Genomic DNA, 17351 nt, shown 5'->3' with positions numbered 1-17351 from the left:
TCTGTGGTTTCTCAGTTCCTGAACAGGAATGTATTGTTATGTCCAAGAAGAACATATTAGTGTCTCCCTAATTTTACATATGCGGTTTTCTGTTTACAACTTCCCTCCCCACCTTATTATCCTAACCCTTTTGAGAAGCTCCTTCATGTGTAACTACTAGGCAGTGCTGTTGCCCTCCTGGGTGGAAGGGGCTGTTTGGAATGGGATTGAGAGAAAGCTGGCAGTGCAGGGGACGCAACGCTAGAAATGTGAAACCAGGACCCTGTCGCCGACCCTTTTAGAGAAATGTTTACTGTCTGGATGCCCCCAGCCGCCTTGCCCTCACACTTTCTGCCCTTTGGATATGCAGATATCCGAATGCTCTGCCTATGATTAAGCAGATGCTTAGTAAGGAAAGAAAACACTGGTCTGGAAATAATTTCTCAAGCGCCGTGACTGCCTTATTGCACAAACATCGCCTCTTCGATGTTTCTCACAATCCAGAGAGGAAGTGGCATCCATCGTGGCATGAATAGGAATGTGTGTTTGGAGCCGCGGGGCGGGGCTGGGAGGGGAGGGGACACTACCCAGCCATCCGAGAAGACTGTGGGGCTAGGAAAACCTCCGCGGGGAGCCTGCGGCGCGGACCTTTCCTGTGTCCCCTTCGCTGCGGGTCCTGCCCAGGGCTGCGCCAGGTGGAGGCCCCGAGCGGCGGCGCGTTTCCTGCGCTCCGGGACTGCGGGAGAATCGCGAGTCCCTGTCTCCGAGACTAGAGGCCACGGACACCCGCGCAGGAGCATCCCCTGGCACCCCACCCACGCTGTCCCCCCGGAGTCTACACATCCGCGACCTCCCGTGTCTAGGCGCACACATTTCCCGCCCCGCGGAGACTCCCACGCCCCGGGCCCTCTCCGCCGCAGGCGCCAGATCCCGCCTCCGGGGGCTGGACCGAGAGGGTCCTCGGCGGCGTCTTTAAGGCTGCGGTCCCCGCCCCGCCGTCCTCCCCGCCCTCCTCCCTCCCGCCGCGGCTCCTCCCGCCCTCCCAGAGCAGCAGGGCGGCTGGGCGCGCGCGGCGCAGAGCAGGTGCCGGGGAGCCCTTCGCATGCGGCTGCCGGGCCGGAGGTGGTAGCGGCGCCGGGCGCGCTCCGCCCGCCCCTCCTCCGGGCCGCACTGAGGCTCGGGAGCGCGGGGACATGTCGGTGGCGGCGGGCAGCAGCGAGGCGGCCGGCGGGGCCAGCGGCGGCGGCGCGCGGGTTTTCTTCCAAAGCCCCCGGGGTGGCGCCGGTGGCAGCCCGGGCTCCAGCAGCGGCTCAGGCTCCTCCCGGGAGGACTCCGCGCCCGTGGCCACGGCGGCCGCTGCAGGGCAGGTTCAGCAGCAACAGCAGCGGCGACACCAGCAGGGAAAAGTGACAGTGAAATACGATCGTAAGGAGCTTCGGAAGCGGCTGGTGCTGGAAGAGTGGATCGTGGAGCAGCTGGGTCAGCTCTACGGCTGCGAGGTACCTGGGCGCGGGGCTGGGAGGGTCGGGGATCTGTCTAGCTCCTCTGTGCCCGCGCAGGAATTCTCCCGGGCTCCAGCTCCGGGGCGCGCACGTCCCTGACTCCCGGGGACCAAGTGCCAGGAGCGAGGCGCGGCGCCTTCTCGCCCCCGTGGTGCCCTCTGGCGTCGGGCTCAGCTGTTGGGACGCCCCTGTCTGGGTTCGGCTGCCGGTGCCCGGGGAGCTGCGGGCCCCCTTGGTGGCCGTGGGGGGAGGGTTGGGTCCTGGGGAGCACAGTGCTTTTCTCCTAGCTCCGGGCGCCTCTGGGCTCCAGCTGTAGCTGCGCAAAGCGGGGCTCGGAGGGGCTCACTCTAGCTGCGCCTCAGCAGCGGTTGGGGATACAGCAGCCAAAGAGAGCAGCGCTCACTGCTGGGATCCCGGCAGCCCTGATTTTTGTGGAGAACGAGCCGGGAAGGAAGGAAGCTGCTGCCTCGTGGAAAGGAGAGGTTCTGGGGATCTCAGAGGCCCCCTTGGCTCCTGAAATTCCTCGTGAAAATCCTGAGATGGAACGCTTTCCCCTTTCCAGCCAGCCCCGACGGTGTCTCCATAATTCGTTCCTGCATTATCAGAGCTGCACACGTTGTGCTTTGTTGAAGCCATAGTTTTTTCCTCTCTAAGCTCAGTCACTCCCATTGATGGGCGCAGAATGAGCATCTGGGGCAACCTCGACGGGTGCCTCGGTGGAAGGGCGGGAGCCCTGCGGGGGGCCTGCGGGATCCCGGAATCTGCCAGCTTCAGGCTCCCAGCTCCCCTCTCCTCCACGACATCGTGACTTCCCACAGTCCAGGGACTAAGGTCATACACAAGTCTCAGGGACGTGTATACATTTGATGTAGGGAGAAATATGTAGAATAAACTGCAGCAAAACGACTGAAGCCAAAATGATCTCTCATGAGCATCTTGAATAACAGTAATTAATTCTAAACGAAGTGACCTCCTCTTAAGGGAGTGGAGTTTGGAAAGGGTGGAAGCATGAAGGGGTTAATAATTAAGAATGTGGCTTCTAAGCTAAAGCTAGGTTTGTGTTCATCCAACTGTTGTGCTCTTCAACAGAGATGACAACCAGATGAACTCACAGGCTTTACCACTAATGTTGGGTATTCTGTATTTGACACATTTCATGGCCTGTTGTGAAGACACATTTTCTTAAACACTCTCATTGCACAAGGAAACAGCATACTCATTACAGACTACTGATGAATGATTATAATGTAATGAAGCTTGAGTGTATGACTAATGGGGTTGTAAAAATGTGTTGTTTCTCCAGCCCAGCTCTTACAAAAAGCCAATTTAATTGCATAAATAAAAACTGGCAAACATAAGAAGTGTTCATGAGATTTTTATAGGAAGTTGGCAAAACTCTGTAAAGAAACAACATTATTTGATGTAGATGGGATTACTGTTGGATGAATGGATGTGCTCAGTCCTGCCTCTGTAGAATCCAGTTAATTTTCATTTATTTCATACTGTTTTTATTTCTCCATTTGGGATTTGGAGAAGATTTGAATTAATAGAAAAAGTATTGTTGAAATTAACAATGCCCCAGCATGGTTCTTTTTGTGGGAGACTAATTAGGCGTAGATTGGGAGACTAGAAAGAGGTCTACCCACTGAATAGGCTGATAAACAATATATTTTAAAAATTCTTCAGAATAATTAGAAAAAATGGAGGTTTGATTGTTTCCTGTGTGAAACATGTAGGTTAGGTATATATTTTAAAGGGTAAACATGAGCTTGAATCTTTCCCTTGTATTGTACTTTTCTTCTTGGGTTTTAAATCTTCAACCCATAGCAAACAGCTAGACATTTGAAAGGGAGGTTTTTGTGGTGAAATAATACAAGATGCTCTATATGCTACCTCCATGTTATTAACATGTGGCAAGTATTTTTCTTCAAGTTGTTTGTTCAGTCATTGTAGGCTGAAGGAATATAAATAATTAGAAGGTTGTTGGCAATTGGTAATCACTGTGCTAGTGGTGTACCTCCATTTAATAATAAAGAAACGTGGGCAAATAAGTAGCCAAATAAAGGCTTGTCTCTTTGCATCTATTTCTCTGCTGATAGTGCTCCATTTTTAGCATTGGGTTCTCTTGTTGAGTAACCTTTCTTTGTTGATAGCTTCAAGTATTTCAGCCTCTGGTTTGTGAATCTAGAAGGACGTACCCTGGCTTACAGCTCCGAACCTCATGCATATGAAGATTAGGAAATGTCCTTTTTATACTTAAAAGTGGTATTTCTTTCAAATGTTTAGCCCGTGAAAGTGACACAGCCAATTTCCTAGGCTTCAAACCTCAAACCTGCCAAAGGCTTGAGTTATCTGCTGAGTTGGGGTAGAATATGAACACATCTTTAATTTCAGAAGAACTTGACCCAGGCAGGTCAGGAGTTAGATGACTTGACCTTTTCAGAATAGAAAAGGATCTCTTGGAGTGGCATAAAGCAATGTATTTAGAAAGAGGAAGAGGAAAGAAGAAATACACAGAACCACTTTCTGTCTGTGGTTTTTTCTGGAAGTGTGCAGTGACTAATCAGTTTTGTATGAGAATAATGTCATAGGGGAATGTATTACCTACCTACTAGGTGACTAGGTGCTCTTCTAGTTACTTTGGGCTAATTCATTTAGTCTTCATAACAACTGTATAAAGAAGATGTTCTTTTTATCATTGTTTAAATATAAACAAGGAAGACTCAGAGAGGATTAAAAGGCTGCTTCAAGCTCATGTAGCTGGTGGGTGGGTTGGGGTTGAGGATGAACCCAGTCTGGAATCTGAGTCCACTGTATAACCACCAGACCTGTCTGTACCGTGCAAGAGAACAAATGTAGGTCTACAAGGCATCTGTCTAAATGTTTAAAACCTATGAATTAAACTAACAACATTTGTATAAAATTTCTTCTGTCCACTGATCTTGACAGCTACGTCTTCATAATGACCTGGAAGGCTAGGTTTGCATTTTGAATTCAAAATGTAACTTCTCAGAGTCATGAGCTGAAATGCATTTAGGAGACTCTGCCCTGGCCCGGGTTTCTTCCCTTTTGCTTCCCATCCTTGGTACAGTCCCACCTGGTGAAGGACACTGTGTCCACTCGCACGCGCAGTCTTGGTATGCACCTGCCACTCCTTGACCATGATGCCTCTGCACACACCAGTGGTGATGTCCCCCTTGGGCAGAACAGATCTGGGAGGAGCTTGTTCATGCCCTAGAAGCTACTTGGGATTTGAGAAGGGAATTCTGGGGACCTGGATCACAGACTAAAACCAGATGGAGGGACACTGGTTCTGGATAGATGGGTCCACTTTGTCCTAGGAAGTCTTCAGGAAGACGGGTTATGGCAGGAGTGGGGCCCAGAGATGTGGTCCCCTCTTACGCAATCTAAGGGCAGCATTGTAAAATATCGTGTCAAACAGCCTTTTGAATACATAGAAAAGTGCTTTTATTGGATTCCAAAATGATTTGTTATGTGCTTATAGTTCTTTTCCATCTCATCTTCTCTTGGGAAGGCTTATACAGGTAAATTTTCAGCTAGGAATTTGATTATAATGTGACCGTTAGACTAAATCTACATCTACATCCACATTTAAGGATTTCTGTTTAAAGACTTTTTTTTTTTTTTTTAAATCTCTTCCAAACCCTGGTGGGTTTTTTTTGTTTTTGTTTTTGTTTTTTTGAGATGAAGTCTCTCTCTGTCGCCTAGGCTGGAGTGCAGTGGCGCAATCTCAGCTCACTGCAACCTCTGCCTCCTGGGTTCAAATGATTCTCCTGCTTCTGCCTCCCGAGTAGCTGGGGCTACAGACGCGTGCCACCATGCCCGGCTAATTTTTGTATTTTTAGTAGAGACAGGGTTTCACTATGTTGGCCAGGCTGGTCTCGAACTCCTGATCTCATGATCCGACTGCCTCACCCTCCCAAAGTGCTGCGATTACAGGCATGAACCACCGCGCCCAGCCAACCCTGGTGGTTTTTAAGAGCATTTGAAATCTGGCATAATATCTACTTTAACAAGTACTGCAAGATGACTTACTGGATAAGTCATATGAATATTTCCAAGTTTGCCCAACATCAAGATAACATCTGTACTTCCAGTTTTGCAATTCAATTTGCTTTGGAAATAAAAACATGTTGCTAAGCTCAGATGATTGCAATGCCCGTAGCATCCTAGCCATAAACAGACTTGTGTACCTCGGGTACTTGCTGTGTTGTTCTGACTGTCACCTTAGTAGGTCTTTCCCTTTGCTTCCAGTGTCTGCTTTTTATAAAATGGTTCCTGACTTATACCTTTCAGTCTTCCCTGACTCCCCGTTATCCCCCCCATTTTATAAAAACTGTCTACTGAGAGATGGTGGTGACACAGAAAGAAATACCCTGTTGATTGCTGCCTGATACATCTGGATATACAGATTGCTGCCTGACACATGGATACAGAGAAACAGAGAGTCATAGGGCACCACTTAATCTTACTGAATGCTAAGGAAAAATATTATAAAAGTAATCTGAAACTTAACGTCATTAGTGTTTAAATAGAATGTTTTATTCCTCACTTTCTGAAAAATGATGATTTTATTTTTCTAAATTTGTTTCATAATGCATTTATGAGTTGTGACCTGCGATTTTAAAAATACTGCTTCTGAAACGGAGAAGCCTAAACATGTGTAATAGAGTTAGCAGACGCTGGCGGAGTACTTAGCATGTACTAGGCAAGGTTCATGTAATCTTGGCAACAACTCTGAGACCTCTATTTTGTGGAGGTGGAATCAGGCACAGAGAAGTTAAGAAGTTGCCCCAGGACTCTCAGCTGGGATGTGACAGAATAAGGCTGTGGCCAGGGAGTCAGGCACACCTTAATGAATGCCCTGTCCTGCCTCCTGAGACAGGACAGAGCCTGGCACCTGTGTGAACCCCATGGTTTGCCTGTTCCCAGATGCTGCTGTTGTACCCTGTAAATGGACTGTGAGTGCATGTGGGGGACACCACTGTTAGCAGGTCAGTTCTTGTACCTGGATGAGGCCTCTCCTTTTACGTGCGGGTCCTGGATTTCCATAGACTTTTCCAGGTACAGTATCACATCAGCCGGCTTTGCTACTTTATTAGTGCCCAAGCTGGAAGGTAGAAACTGCTGCTTAGAACTCCTCATGTGGATTGTTTGGTAAATCCCCATTTGTTCAGGTATTTGAGGATGGGCTTTTAAACAACAACAAAACCAAAAAAACTCCATAAACTCAACCTGTAAACTACTAAGGAATAAATTACACATGTAAAAGTCAGTAGATAAAGCCAGGCACATGGTGGCTCACGCCTGTAATCCCAGCACTGACGGATCGCTTGAGGCCAGGAGTTGGAGACCAGCCTGAGGAACATGATGAAACTCCGTCTCTACAAAAAATACAAAAATTAGCCAAAGATGGTGGCATGTGCCGGTGGTCCCAGCTCCTCAGGAGGCTGAGGTGGGAGGGTCACCTGAGCCCGGGGAGGTCAAGGCTGCAGTGAGCCAAGATCACACCACTGTACTCCAGCCTGGGCAGCAGCCTGTCTCAAATAAAAAGAAAAGAAAAGTCAGTAGATAAAAGAATTCTAAATTGCCAAAGGAAGAAAAGAAAACTGCTTAACACATTCCCTTTGGAACAGTGGTTAGGGAAATGTGGGGTGTTAGCAGTGGTTACAACGTGTGCTTTGAAGTGAGATGAACCTGAATTCACATGTGGCTCTGTCATTCAGTGGGTATATGTGATTATGGGATTAGGCAATTTCCTTCACCCCTCTGAGCCTCACTTTCTCCATATATATATATGTGTGTGTGTATATATATATGTTTCAGACAGTCTTACTCCTGTTGCCCAGGCTAGAGAGTGCAGTGGGGCTATCACGGCTCATTGCGTCCTTGACCTCCCAGGCTCAAGTGATCCTCCCACCTATTTTTTTTTTTTTTTTTTTGTAGACACAAGGTTTCACTATGTTGGCCAGGCTGGTCTGGAACTCCTGGGCTTAAATTGATCCATCAGCCTCAGCCTGCCAAAGTGTTGGGATTACAGGCGTGAGCCACCGCACCCGGCTACTTTCTCTATATGTTGAAGGAAATCATCCTGGTGACTTTGCAGGGCTGTCAGGAGGACTGATGGGTGAGACACCAAGCATAGTACTTAGGACATAGCACGTCAGTGTTGTTATTGGAGCCAAAAGCTGCCGCCAACTGTTGGTTATTCTCTGTGATGTGGAGACAGAGGAAAGGGGTGAAGAAAACAAGGTATTCACATCTATTTGGTGCAATAATTTGGAGAAGAGTATATGGTTACTTTAGGGTCAGGGGTGTTGGTGTATGTTTGAACTTGAACATGGGCAAATATTATCTAAACTATTCCTCCTGTTTCTAGAGCCTTCCTCATTCTCTATGTTTTGGTGGATTTTTACATATGTGCAGGGAAGTTAGACCATAACAACTTGAAGGCAAGGAACTGTATTAATTTTCATCATTTAAAAGTTCGTAGCGGGACACAATTCTTCAACCTATAAGCATTTGCTTGAATGAATGAAAAAGGATCAATGTTCAGCAAATGTTTAAAAGCCATTGATGTTTTTGTATCTGAATTAGTTGGTGGTATTCCTTTATCATGGACATGGCTAGGGAAAAAGTCAATCTGTGTTTTTGTTACTATAGTCATATCACATTCTTGCATCCTTACAGCTTTATGTCAGTGCTGTTGGAAAATACACCTTTCTTCATTGACTTACTTGCTCCAAACAGGAACTGAAAGGTGATAATGGTAGCCAATTGACTTTGAAGTTTAGGTTGACAGAATTCTTTTGCAAATGTGATCTTCCCTGAGTCCCGTCCACTGTCTTCTCCTTTGCTCCTAACGTGCCCCTGCTACACTAGTTCTGCCTGCCGTTCTCATCTCTGCGGGTACATGTGTGCTTTTGCTGTCTTCTGTTTGTCCTTTTCCTCCCATCCTAAAACAATCTGGCAGCCCCTGGCCTCCCTCGCCTAGCCCACAGCTCTCTGTCAAGAAGTCTCTTTCTAGATGGAGAGAAGAACCAAATCTGAATTTTATTTTCCATGTGGCACATGCTTTGGCCACATGGTTTAGTTTGTAGTGCATGCTCTTGCTCTTGTTTCCTGCACTGGGCTAGTTCAAGCCTTCGCCTGTCTTTCCAAGGCATCTCTTCTGCTCTCTGCCCACCAGTCTCCTCCTCTGCAAGCTAGACCAGCCACCTTCTAGGCACTTCATTCATGACACCCCTTTCTTGGCTGAATTTTCAACCTCTCTGACCCATTCATTTCAGCATATACACAAGTTGAAGTCTTTCTCTTCTGTTTAAACCACCACCATCCCCCGTTACCACACAAATAGCTTCCCCTCCTCCGCCCCGTATTCCCCCACCATGTGCCGCCCTGTCTTTCTCCTTCCCTTTCTGGATTTTTCCTCTCTTGCCTGCTCTTCAACGATGACATTTCTCTGTCTTCAGGCCCTGGCTCTCTGTTCTGTGTGTGTGTGTGTTTTGTTGTTGTTGTTGTTGTTTGTTTGTTTGTTTTTCCTTTACTCCTGCGTGCTCTTTTTGGATGATAGGACCCTTCCTGTGGCTTTAGTTGCTGTCTATATGCGGACAACGTGTAACTCCATATTTTTAGCCCTAATCTGTTTTCTGAGTGCCAGATGTATTCAGACAACTTTGAAATGGACAGTGCCACTTAATACCCCAGAGAAACCTCATATTCAACTGGTCCGGAAATGAGTTTCTCATCTTCCTTAGGAAACCTGCTCCTCTTCCTCACTTCCCTCAGCGGGCAGCAGGTGCTGCTGTCCACAGTTGTCCCAGCCCAAGATTACGTGGCATGCTTATCTCTTGCCTCCTCCTTGCTATCACAACCAGGAGTCACAAAGTCTTATAGATGCTCCTACAGCTCTGGAATATCAGTCCCCACTGGTCCCTGTCACTGCCTTAATCCAGCTCCTTGTAACTTCTCACCTGTATAATAGCAATGGTCACTGTAGTCCAGTTTCTTTCAAATTATGGCAACCACTCCTTCTGCTACTGCACCCTCCACCACTGCTGCTATTGTTTCTACTACTTCTTGGACTAACCCAGCTCTCAGGTGACAGCCAGGAGATTTATGCATCTTACCTCCTACCATCAGTCCTCCCAACAACTTTATGAAGGAGATGGTATTATCTTCATGTCTTTATTTTTTGGAGGAAGCAGCTGAGATCCGAGAAGTCGTTGCTTGTCCTTGTCCAAGTTCACACTGATTCCAAAGTCACTTAGCTATGATGCTCCCATTGCTCCCAATAGCTCCATTTAAGAAGTGCTGATTGCAAACCTTGTCCTTCATGGGTGCTAATTTAATCCTTGCAGTAACTCTGCAAGGTAGGTGAAGAAACTGAAGTACAGAGAGCTTGAGCTGCAGGCCCCCGTGAGAGGCCACATGGCTGGCAGGTGGCAGGGTCTGTGGTTCCTGGGTTGGGCCTCCCGCTCTGTCCCTGCTCCAGCTCCCCACGGTGCTTCAGAGCCACCTCCATGTGCTGCAGCTGGTGTGTTTTCTAAAATCCAGGTAGGATCTTGTTCCCCACAGCCTTCAGGATAAAGCAGGAGCCCCTTAGCACATGACCAGGGCTCAGGGATTTCCTTGTCCCAGTCTCTGGACTTGTCTCTGGCCACCCCCAGCCCTGCTGCTTCAGCTAGCAGATGAGTCCCTAAAGCAGCTCATCAGGAACCCCTCTGCCATAATCACCTCCAACCCCTCCCCTGCCCCCACCCCCTAGCTGTCTAGCTCGCACCTGTTCTTAGCCTGGAACTTGGCAGTGCCTTCCCGGGAGCTTCTCTGATCCATCTCCTGCTGTCAGGTTGGCTCTGGGGCCTTTCCAGGGCCCCTCTTTCTGTAATCCTGTCTCCCACCCTCACTGCAGCCTCCTGAAGGCAGAATCTTGTACCTTTGCAGCCCTGGTGACTTTCACACACCTGGCTGCACTTGGGTGTCCCTGCTATGGACTGAATGTTTGTGTCCCCCCAGATTCATAGGTTGAAACCCCAGTCCCCAGAGTGATGGTATTTGGAGGGAGGACTTTGGGGAGGTCATTAGTGTTAGATGAGGTCATGACGGTGGAGGCTCTGTGATGTGATTAATGCCCTTAAAAGGGGAGGAAGGGGTCAGAGCTCACTCTCACTGCCATGCAAGGGCGCAGTGTGAAAGCACAGCAAGAAGATGGAAGACGGCCACCTGTAGACCAGCAGGAGGATGCTGGCACCCTGATCTCAGACCTCCAGCCTCTAGAACTGGGAGACAGAAATGCTTGTTGTTGAGCCACTCGGTCTGTGCTATTTATTTGACTGTCAGTGAGTGACAGTGGCTGCATCTTCTGGTTTCATGATGTGCATTTCAGAAATGTGTTCCCAAAATGAAACACACGAATATAATTTGGCTCTGCCTGTATTGAAAACCTGCTCTTTCACTGTCAACTTCAAGTTATGGTTCTTTTTCCTGGTTATAAATTATAACTATGGAGTCCTTTGAACCTCTGAACTAAAAGGAAGTTGTGGCATAAGGCATAGACGTATGGGGTAATGAAAGTCTTCAAAGAAAGGGATCATGAGTTACTGCCATTCTCTGTAAATTTAAGTCTTCAGCATGTCCAAGAATTTTGTTTGCACAGGAATTGCTTATTTCTATGTGAGTAGAAATGCTTGTGCAAGGAAGTAGCAAGTGCTTTCCCATCTGTGGATAAGACTTGGAGCAACAGGCTCACACAAGTCTTCATAGAACAAGAATGAAAGCCTGGATTCCTGCCTCTGCTTAAAAGTTGGGGCCAATACATTCTCACTAGGTTTTTCTTAGTCAGCACGGGCATTTTGGAAATCTGTTCCACTGAGTAAAAGCTTAGAAAAAAGAGAAGACCAGAGCGTGGGTGGGTCTCTAAATCATCACTTTATGGTTGAGGAATAAAATGATTAAGAAACAGCTTCTTCATTTTGAAAGAATCCATGGGGAAAACTGTGGAAGGAGCTGTGGAGGGCTGGAATATTCATTCACTCACTCATTCATTCATTTGTTCAACAGATAACATAGGGCAGGAACAGGGTTATAAGAAGCTTCACCCTTTTAAACTGTGTAAGGGAAAAAGTAGAAAAAGTAAAGGAATGAACACTTCCCATTATGGCAGAAGAATGGAGGAGACTATGATTGAAAGCTCTTTGGGGCAGGGACTCTGTCCTGTTCACAGTTGTGTTAGTATATTCAATACAGTTATTTAGTACATAGTGGCTGCACATTTCTTTACTCAAAGTCTGTGTTCAGGAAAGGATATGATAAATTCACTGACATTATATTGGAAATGACTAAAAACAATTTATCTTTCATTTTAATAGGAAGTCAGATCTTAAGTAAGAGAAAGTAATCTCTTAAGAGCTGGCCTTCAGGAATGAATAAGCCAGGGCAGGATGTATGCTTTGTGGCTGTGGGAACCTTGCTGGCACCTATGAGATTAATTCCTGTAGGCTGTTCCCAGTGTGAGGTAGTGGGAATGGCCCTTGCCTGTGAGCTCCATCCTAGTTGGGCCACCGCTGACCAGCTAGATGAGCTTGGCAAGTCATTTTCACCAACAGAGTTTGTTTTCAGGTTTTCTTTCTTCATTTGAAAAAAATGAGGGAGGTCTGGGGCTTTCTAGCTCTAACCTTTAGATGTTCTATGCTAAAGCCAGGGCTGCACTGGTGAAAGTGAGATGTATCAAAGAAAGGGTGATATTGAAAGCAGGAGAAATAGAAGTGTCTTCCCCTTCAAGGCAAACCTGAGACAAGGATTAGACTAGTTCACCAAAGGGCCATCGAATTTGCAGAGCTAATTTCCTGTAACTGAAGTGGGAGCTTATCCATCCTGCACTGGGCATGATGTCTTGTGTGAGTGGTTTGGGTAGGGACTAGAACGTAAGGATTAGATTAATAACTTTTTTTAAAATTCATCTTTTCCTCCTCTGAAACCTCTCCTTAACTATTGGCTTTCAAGTTAAGTTTGGAATCTGACAGCACAGACACTTACAACCACCATAGCTGCTTTTTCTTTGCATTTAATTAGGTTAACCTTTAAGAACTGGCGTGTTTGACTTAAGATTTTTAGGCATATAACCTATAATACTGGCTTTGGGGGGTGCTTTTCTGTTCTTATTATTTGTCCTTTATCTTGGCACCTCATAATTAACTAATGGTGGTATTTATTTTAACGTGAGGGAGGTTCATTTTGAGATATGAAATGAGAATCTGAGAGGGAAAATCACAGCAGCTTTCAGGAGTAAAATTTAACAAGGTGAAATGTACAAATTAGCCTGAAAAAGAGTATGACTAAATCTATACTAGCAAATTACTTTCTGTTGGGGAGTTTATTCCTGGAATGTCGCTTTATAGTTAGTTTTAGGACTAATAGGATGGGATAATAAGAAAAACTTAAGATTTTTTATGGACAGTTCTGGCAGGAAGTGAAAAGCAGAACTTATTCTTTATAATATTTGTTTATTTGGTATGATGACAGAATCATAAAGCACCATCAGATAATCCCATTTGACCCACATAAATACTCTGTGATATAAGTAGCTACTCCAATTTAAAATGAGAAAACAGGGAGGCTCCAAGAGTCTTAGTAACATGCTCAAGTTTAAACTGCCAGTAACAAGAGGAAGACTTGCTTCCTGGAAACTGTGAACATCAGTTGCACCATTTCCCCCCAGATACCTTCCATGTATTCTAGCATGTTTGGCCAATACACTGAGCAAATCTTTTTTGTTTGATTTACTTGATACATTTTCAAATATGCTTCATCTTAGTTGAACAGTTTACAGGATTCTGTTATTTCTCAAGTGAACCATTTACAGGAGTCAGCCATCTCTTAAGAAAAATGCAAATCCTGGCTGGGTGCGGTGGCTCATGCCTGTAATCCCAGCACTTTGGGAGGCTGAGGCGGGTGGATCACTTGAGGTCAGGAGTTTGAGACCAGCCTGAACAACATGGTAAAACCCCGTCTCTACTTAAAATATAAAAATTAGCCAGGCGTGATGGAGGGCACCCGTAATCCCAGCTACTAGGGAGGCTGAGGCAAGAGAATCGCTTGAACCTGGGAGGCAGAGATTGTAGTGAGCTGAGATCGCACCATTGCACTCCAGCCTGGGCGACAGAGTGAGACTGTCTCAAAAAAAAAAAAAAAAAAAAAAAAAAGAAAAAGAAAAATTCAAATCCATTACTTCTGAAGTAGACACCCCAGTGAGTGAACTAATTCTTTCTTTCTTTGCCAGGTTTGCATGAGCAGTTGGTCATGGAGTCGTTGTGCTCTTGGTCTCTCTATTTAGATGGAATTGACTCCATGCTCGATCTCTTTTGAGGTTAAAAGTTAGAAACTCACTTTAAATAAGGCAAGGGATACAGAGTATATATTTTATCTTACATATTTGAAAGCAGCAGATATTATCATTGATATGGTAGAAGTAAAGTAATGCTTTTTCTAAATACAATGTAAAAAACTATTAATAACTTGGTTTGCTTATGCTAAATGATGTTTTTACTCAAGTCCTTAGCTGCTGCCGCCAATCATCTGTTAGAATTTTTCTCTTATATTTGTATGTCAATAGTGCACACATTGGTAAAGCCACTTCATTCATTTCTGCTAATATTAATGGAATTAAATCTGTTTCAAGCCAGGTAGGTGAGGTGTTGAGTTTTCAGATTGGCAGAGGTAGCTTTTCTGTTTGGTTCTTATGAGCTAATACTCTACATAACGATTCAAATTAGTCAACTGGTTTTTCTTATGTTTGTGTTGGGGTGTGGCAGCTCTCTGACAAGTCAAAAGAAAATGAGTAATGGATTTGGTGCTAAAACATGATTATGCTTGCTATAATGAAAGCACCCTAGAAATATTAAAACTAAAAAACAACACGTACTATCTCTGTTAGACAAGTGCCTTTTGTTATGTTAAGATATTCCATTTCTTCATCATGCCAGATGGTTCAGCATTTACTAATCTTATACCAGAAGCAGTTTACATGGAGAGATGTTTAGATAATGAAAACTTGTCTGTACTTAGGTAAATGGAAAGGTTGTCACCTGAACTAGCCAGAGACTCCAAAGCATTTAGCTGCGAGTCATGCATTAAACCTTGGGAACATCCCATGTTAGACTTAGATTAAGAACGCTTTTGGGGGTTCATAGAGGTGATGGGCTGCATTCAATGGTGAATGATCCCAAGGTTGAGTTAACTCATCACTCTGAAGAAGAAAATGAGAAATTAGTTTACTTAGTTAACTACTGACACCTTACCGTAAACTCTGAAGGAGGGCAAAGAATGAGATACAGAAAATGTATAAAATATTTAGTAAAATGAAATTCTCATGTCAGCTGTTACAACCACAACTCCGAGGATGTGAGAGAGTGTGGTCTACACAGAAGGGGTGGAGTGGGTGTGGACCTCAGCCTTCTGCTCCAGGAATCCATGCTTGTGAATGTCTTCCTAACTCTAGCCCCACTTTACAAAATCAAAACAAACAGAAAAGCTCCTAAGTATGGCTTCTTACTTGTGGTGAGAAACAGTTTGTCTCATTATCTCATTTCAGAGATGCCTACTGGTTACACTCACAGGTTCTTTTCACATCCTTTATGCCCTGATTGAGAGGATGTCTTAGTCCATTTTGTGTTTCTGTAGCAGAATACCTGAGACTGAGTGATTTATCAAGAAAGAGGCTTATTTGGCTCATGATTCTGGAGGCTGGGGCGTCCCAGAAGCATGGCACTGCATCCGTTTGGCTTCTGGGCTTCTAGGGAGAATCTAATGCCATGTCATAACATGATGGAAGGTCAAAGGGGAAGTGGACACAGGTGAAGGGTCAAAACAGACCCTGCCTTGGAGGGAACTAATCTGTCACCTCCAGAATGAATCCAGTCTCACAAGAGCAAGAACTCACTCACTGTAGTGAGAACTGCACCACGACACCTAGGCCCAGAGGGCGGAGTCTCTGTGACCCAAGCTCTTCCCATTGAGTTCCACCTCTTAAAGTTTCCACTTCCCAACATTGCTGCACTGGGAATTAAGGTTCCGACGTGCGTTTTGATGGGGACACTCAAACCATAGCAGAGACATTGCCTTCTAAGATAGACCCTCCCATCTTCTTGGGGCGGTGGAGCTGGCTTGGTCTGTCTAGAAGGATGAGCAGGCTGCCCACTGACTACCTTTATTAAGAGTGATTTCAGTCATCATCCTTGGCTAACTGTAATTTCCACTTTTAAATGATCTAATCCTTTCAGAGAAATTTTGAGGATTAATAATATGAAAAACCATTCCCCCAAAGCTCAGAATATTTATGAAAGTATTATTAGCAACATCTACTATGCTTTTGCTATAACTAATTCTGCCTTGTTAATCTACGTATTCAAATTAAAGGTTGTTCTTTGACCCAATGGAGGGCAGAGGCTTATGAGATTTTTTTTTTATTATGGAATAATTTTGGTGGAGTTTCTACCTTGATTGCAAATTTGGTCACACACCAGGTTTTATGACTATAGAATAATCTAATCAACACTCTAGAATCTAATCAACACTCCAGGATCTAATCAACACTCCAGAATGGAAAATCTTGTTGGGTTGCTTCAAGAGAATTACGTTTCTGCGATGGGAGCTCTTGAGTTAAGTGATAATAGATAACATGCATTCTAGGTAAAACTCTTTTTTCATAGGATATCTTTTATATGCACCTAAGAAAGAGATTTGGATGATACATGATAACTATCAGTAGTGCTTTTTAGTATCATTATGGGTAATTTATTTTGTTTATCTGTTTTGTGCAATGCACATGTATTTCTCCTATAAGAGAATAACTTCAAAGTTGTTTTTTAGAAGGGGTGGGCATGAGTATCCCACTGTTTTATTGTCATGGGTAAGAAAGGGGCACAAGCCCTCTCCTGCCACAGGGCTTTACAATGTTTGGAATAGCTCGATTGGTGTTTTTTCCATCTTCTCTTTTTGAGGAAGATGAGCTTTAAATTTTTAAAAAATTATAAATAAGGAAAAAAAAAGCCAGTAAATTTGTTCATATTAGATTCTTTATATTTTCAGAGGAAGCAGCCATAACACTTTGGATAGAACACATAGCACTTTGGATAGAACACATAGCACTTTGGATAGAACACATAACACTTTGGATAGAACACATAACACTTTGGATAGAACACGTAACACTTTGGAGGACTCCTTTGGTGTCTTCACTTTTGGGGGGCAGGAAAGATAGTCTCTGAGGATGAGGATGGTACCATCACCCACAAGACAGAAGGAAAGGTAAAAGGAAGATTGGATCACTCTTCAACTTCCTTCTGGAGCCCAGCCCTTTCCACCTGCTCAGGGGCTGACTTCTCCGGTATCATCAGCCATTCCTTTGTTTCAAGAGTCATAGACCGTATACTAAAGATCTGTGCAGTTTAGGATATGTAAATTATACCTCAGTAAAGTATTAGAACACAAATACACACAAAAGCCTTTCTCTCTTTCTCTTCCTCTCTTCAGCCAGATTTGACAGAGAGATTGTCTATATTCTTTCATCGCATTTTGTCAACTTCTGTGCCCCTCTTAGCCACTGCTGTATGGCTTGTCCTTCTTTCCCACCCAGAAGGCTCATGACCTCCATGTTGCTAAATTCCAAGTGCCCATTCCAGTTTTTGTCTTGTGTGCTCTTGGCTTTCTAAGCCACTCTATCAATTATCCATCCGTCAGCCATCCCAGCATCCGTCCATCCTTCTATCAGCCAATGCGCTGTCCTTCTGTCCCTCCTTCCAATATCCACCCACTAGTCCCTTCGTCTGTCTCTGCCAGGCATTCTTTTTTTTT

The 17351-nt window shown here is 45.0% G+C and overlaps 1 protein-coding gene across 1 annotated transcript in view; it reads left to right on the top strand.

Annotated features, from left to right (window-relative positions):
- The first annotated feature begins 1039 nt into the window (after positions 1–1039).
- Positions 1040–17351, top strand: part of LOC116463229 (protein phosphatase 1 regulatory subunit 14C) — a 103955-nt gene continuing 87643 nt past the window's right edge. The window contains exon 1 of the mRNA XM_032146241.2: positions 1040–1478. Coding sequence (XP_032002132.1) covers positions 1173–1478 — 306 coding nt within the window. The 5' untranslated portion in view covers positions 1040–1172. The remainder of the gene's footprint in view (positions 1479–17351) is intronic.

The sequence above is a fragment of the Hylobates moloch genome, unplaced genomic scaffold, assembly GCF_009828535.3.
Source record: "Hylobates moloch isolate HMO894 unplaced genomic scaffold, HMol_V3 SCAFFOLD_29, whole genome shotgun sequence".
Taxonomy (NCBI): domain Eukaryota; kingdom Metazoa; phylum Chordata; class Mammalia; order Primates; family Hylobatidae; genus Hylobates; species Hylobates moloch.
The sequence above is the reverse complement of the archived record's forward strand: the minus strand, read 5'-3'. Positions and strand labels throughout refer to the sequence as shown.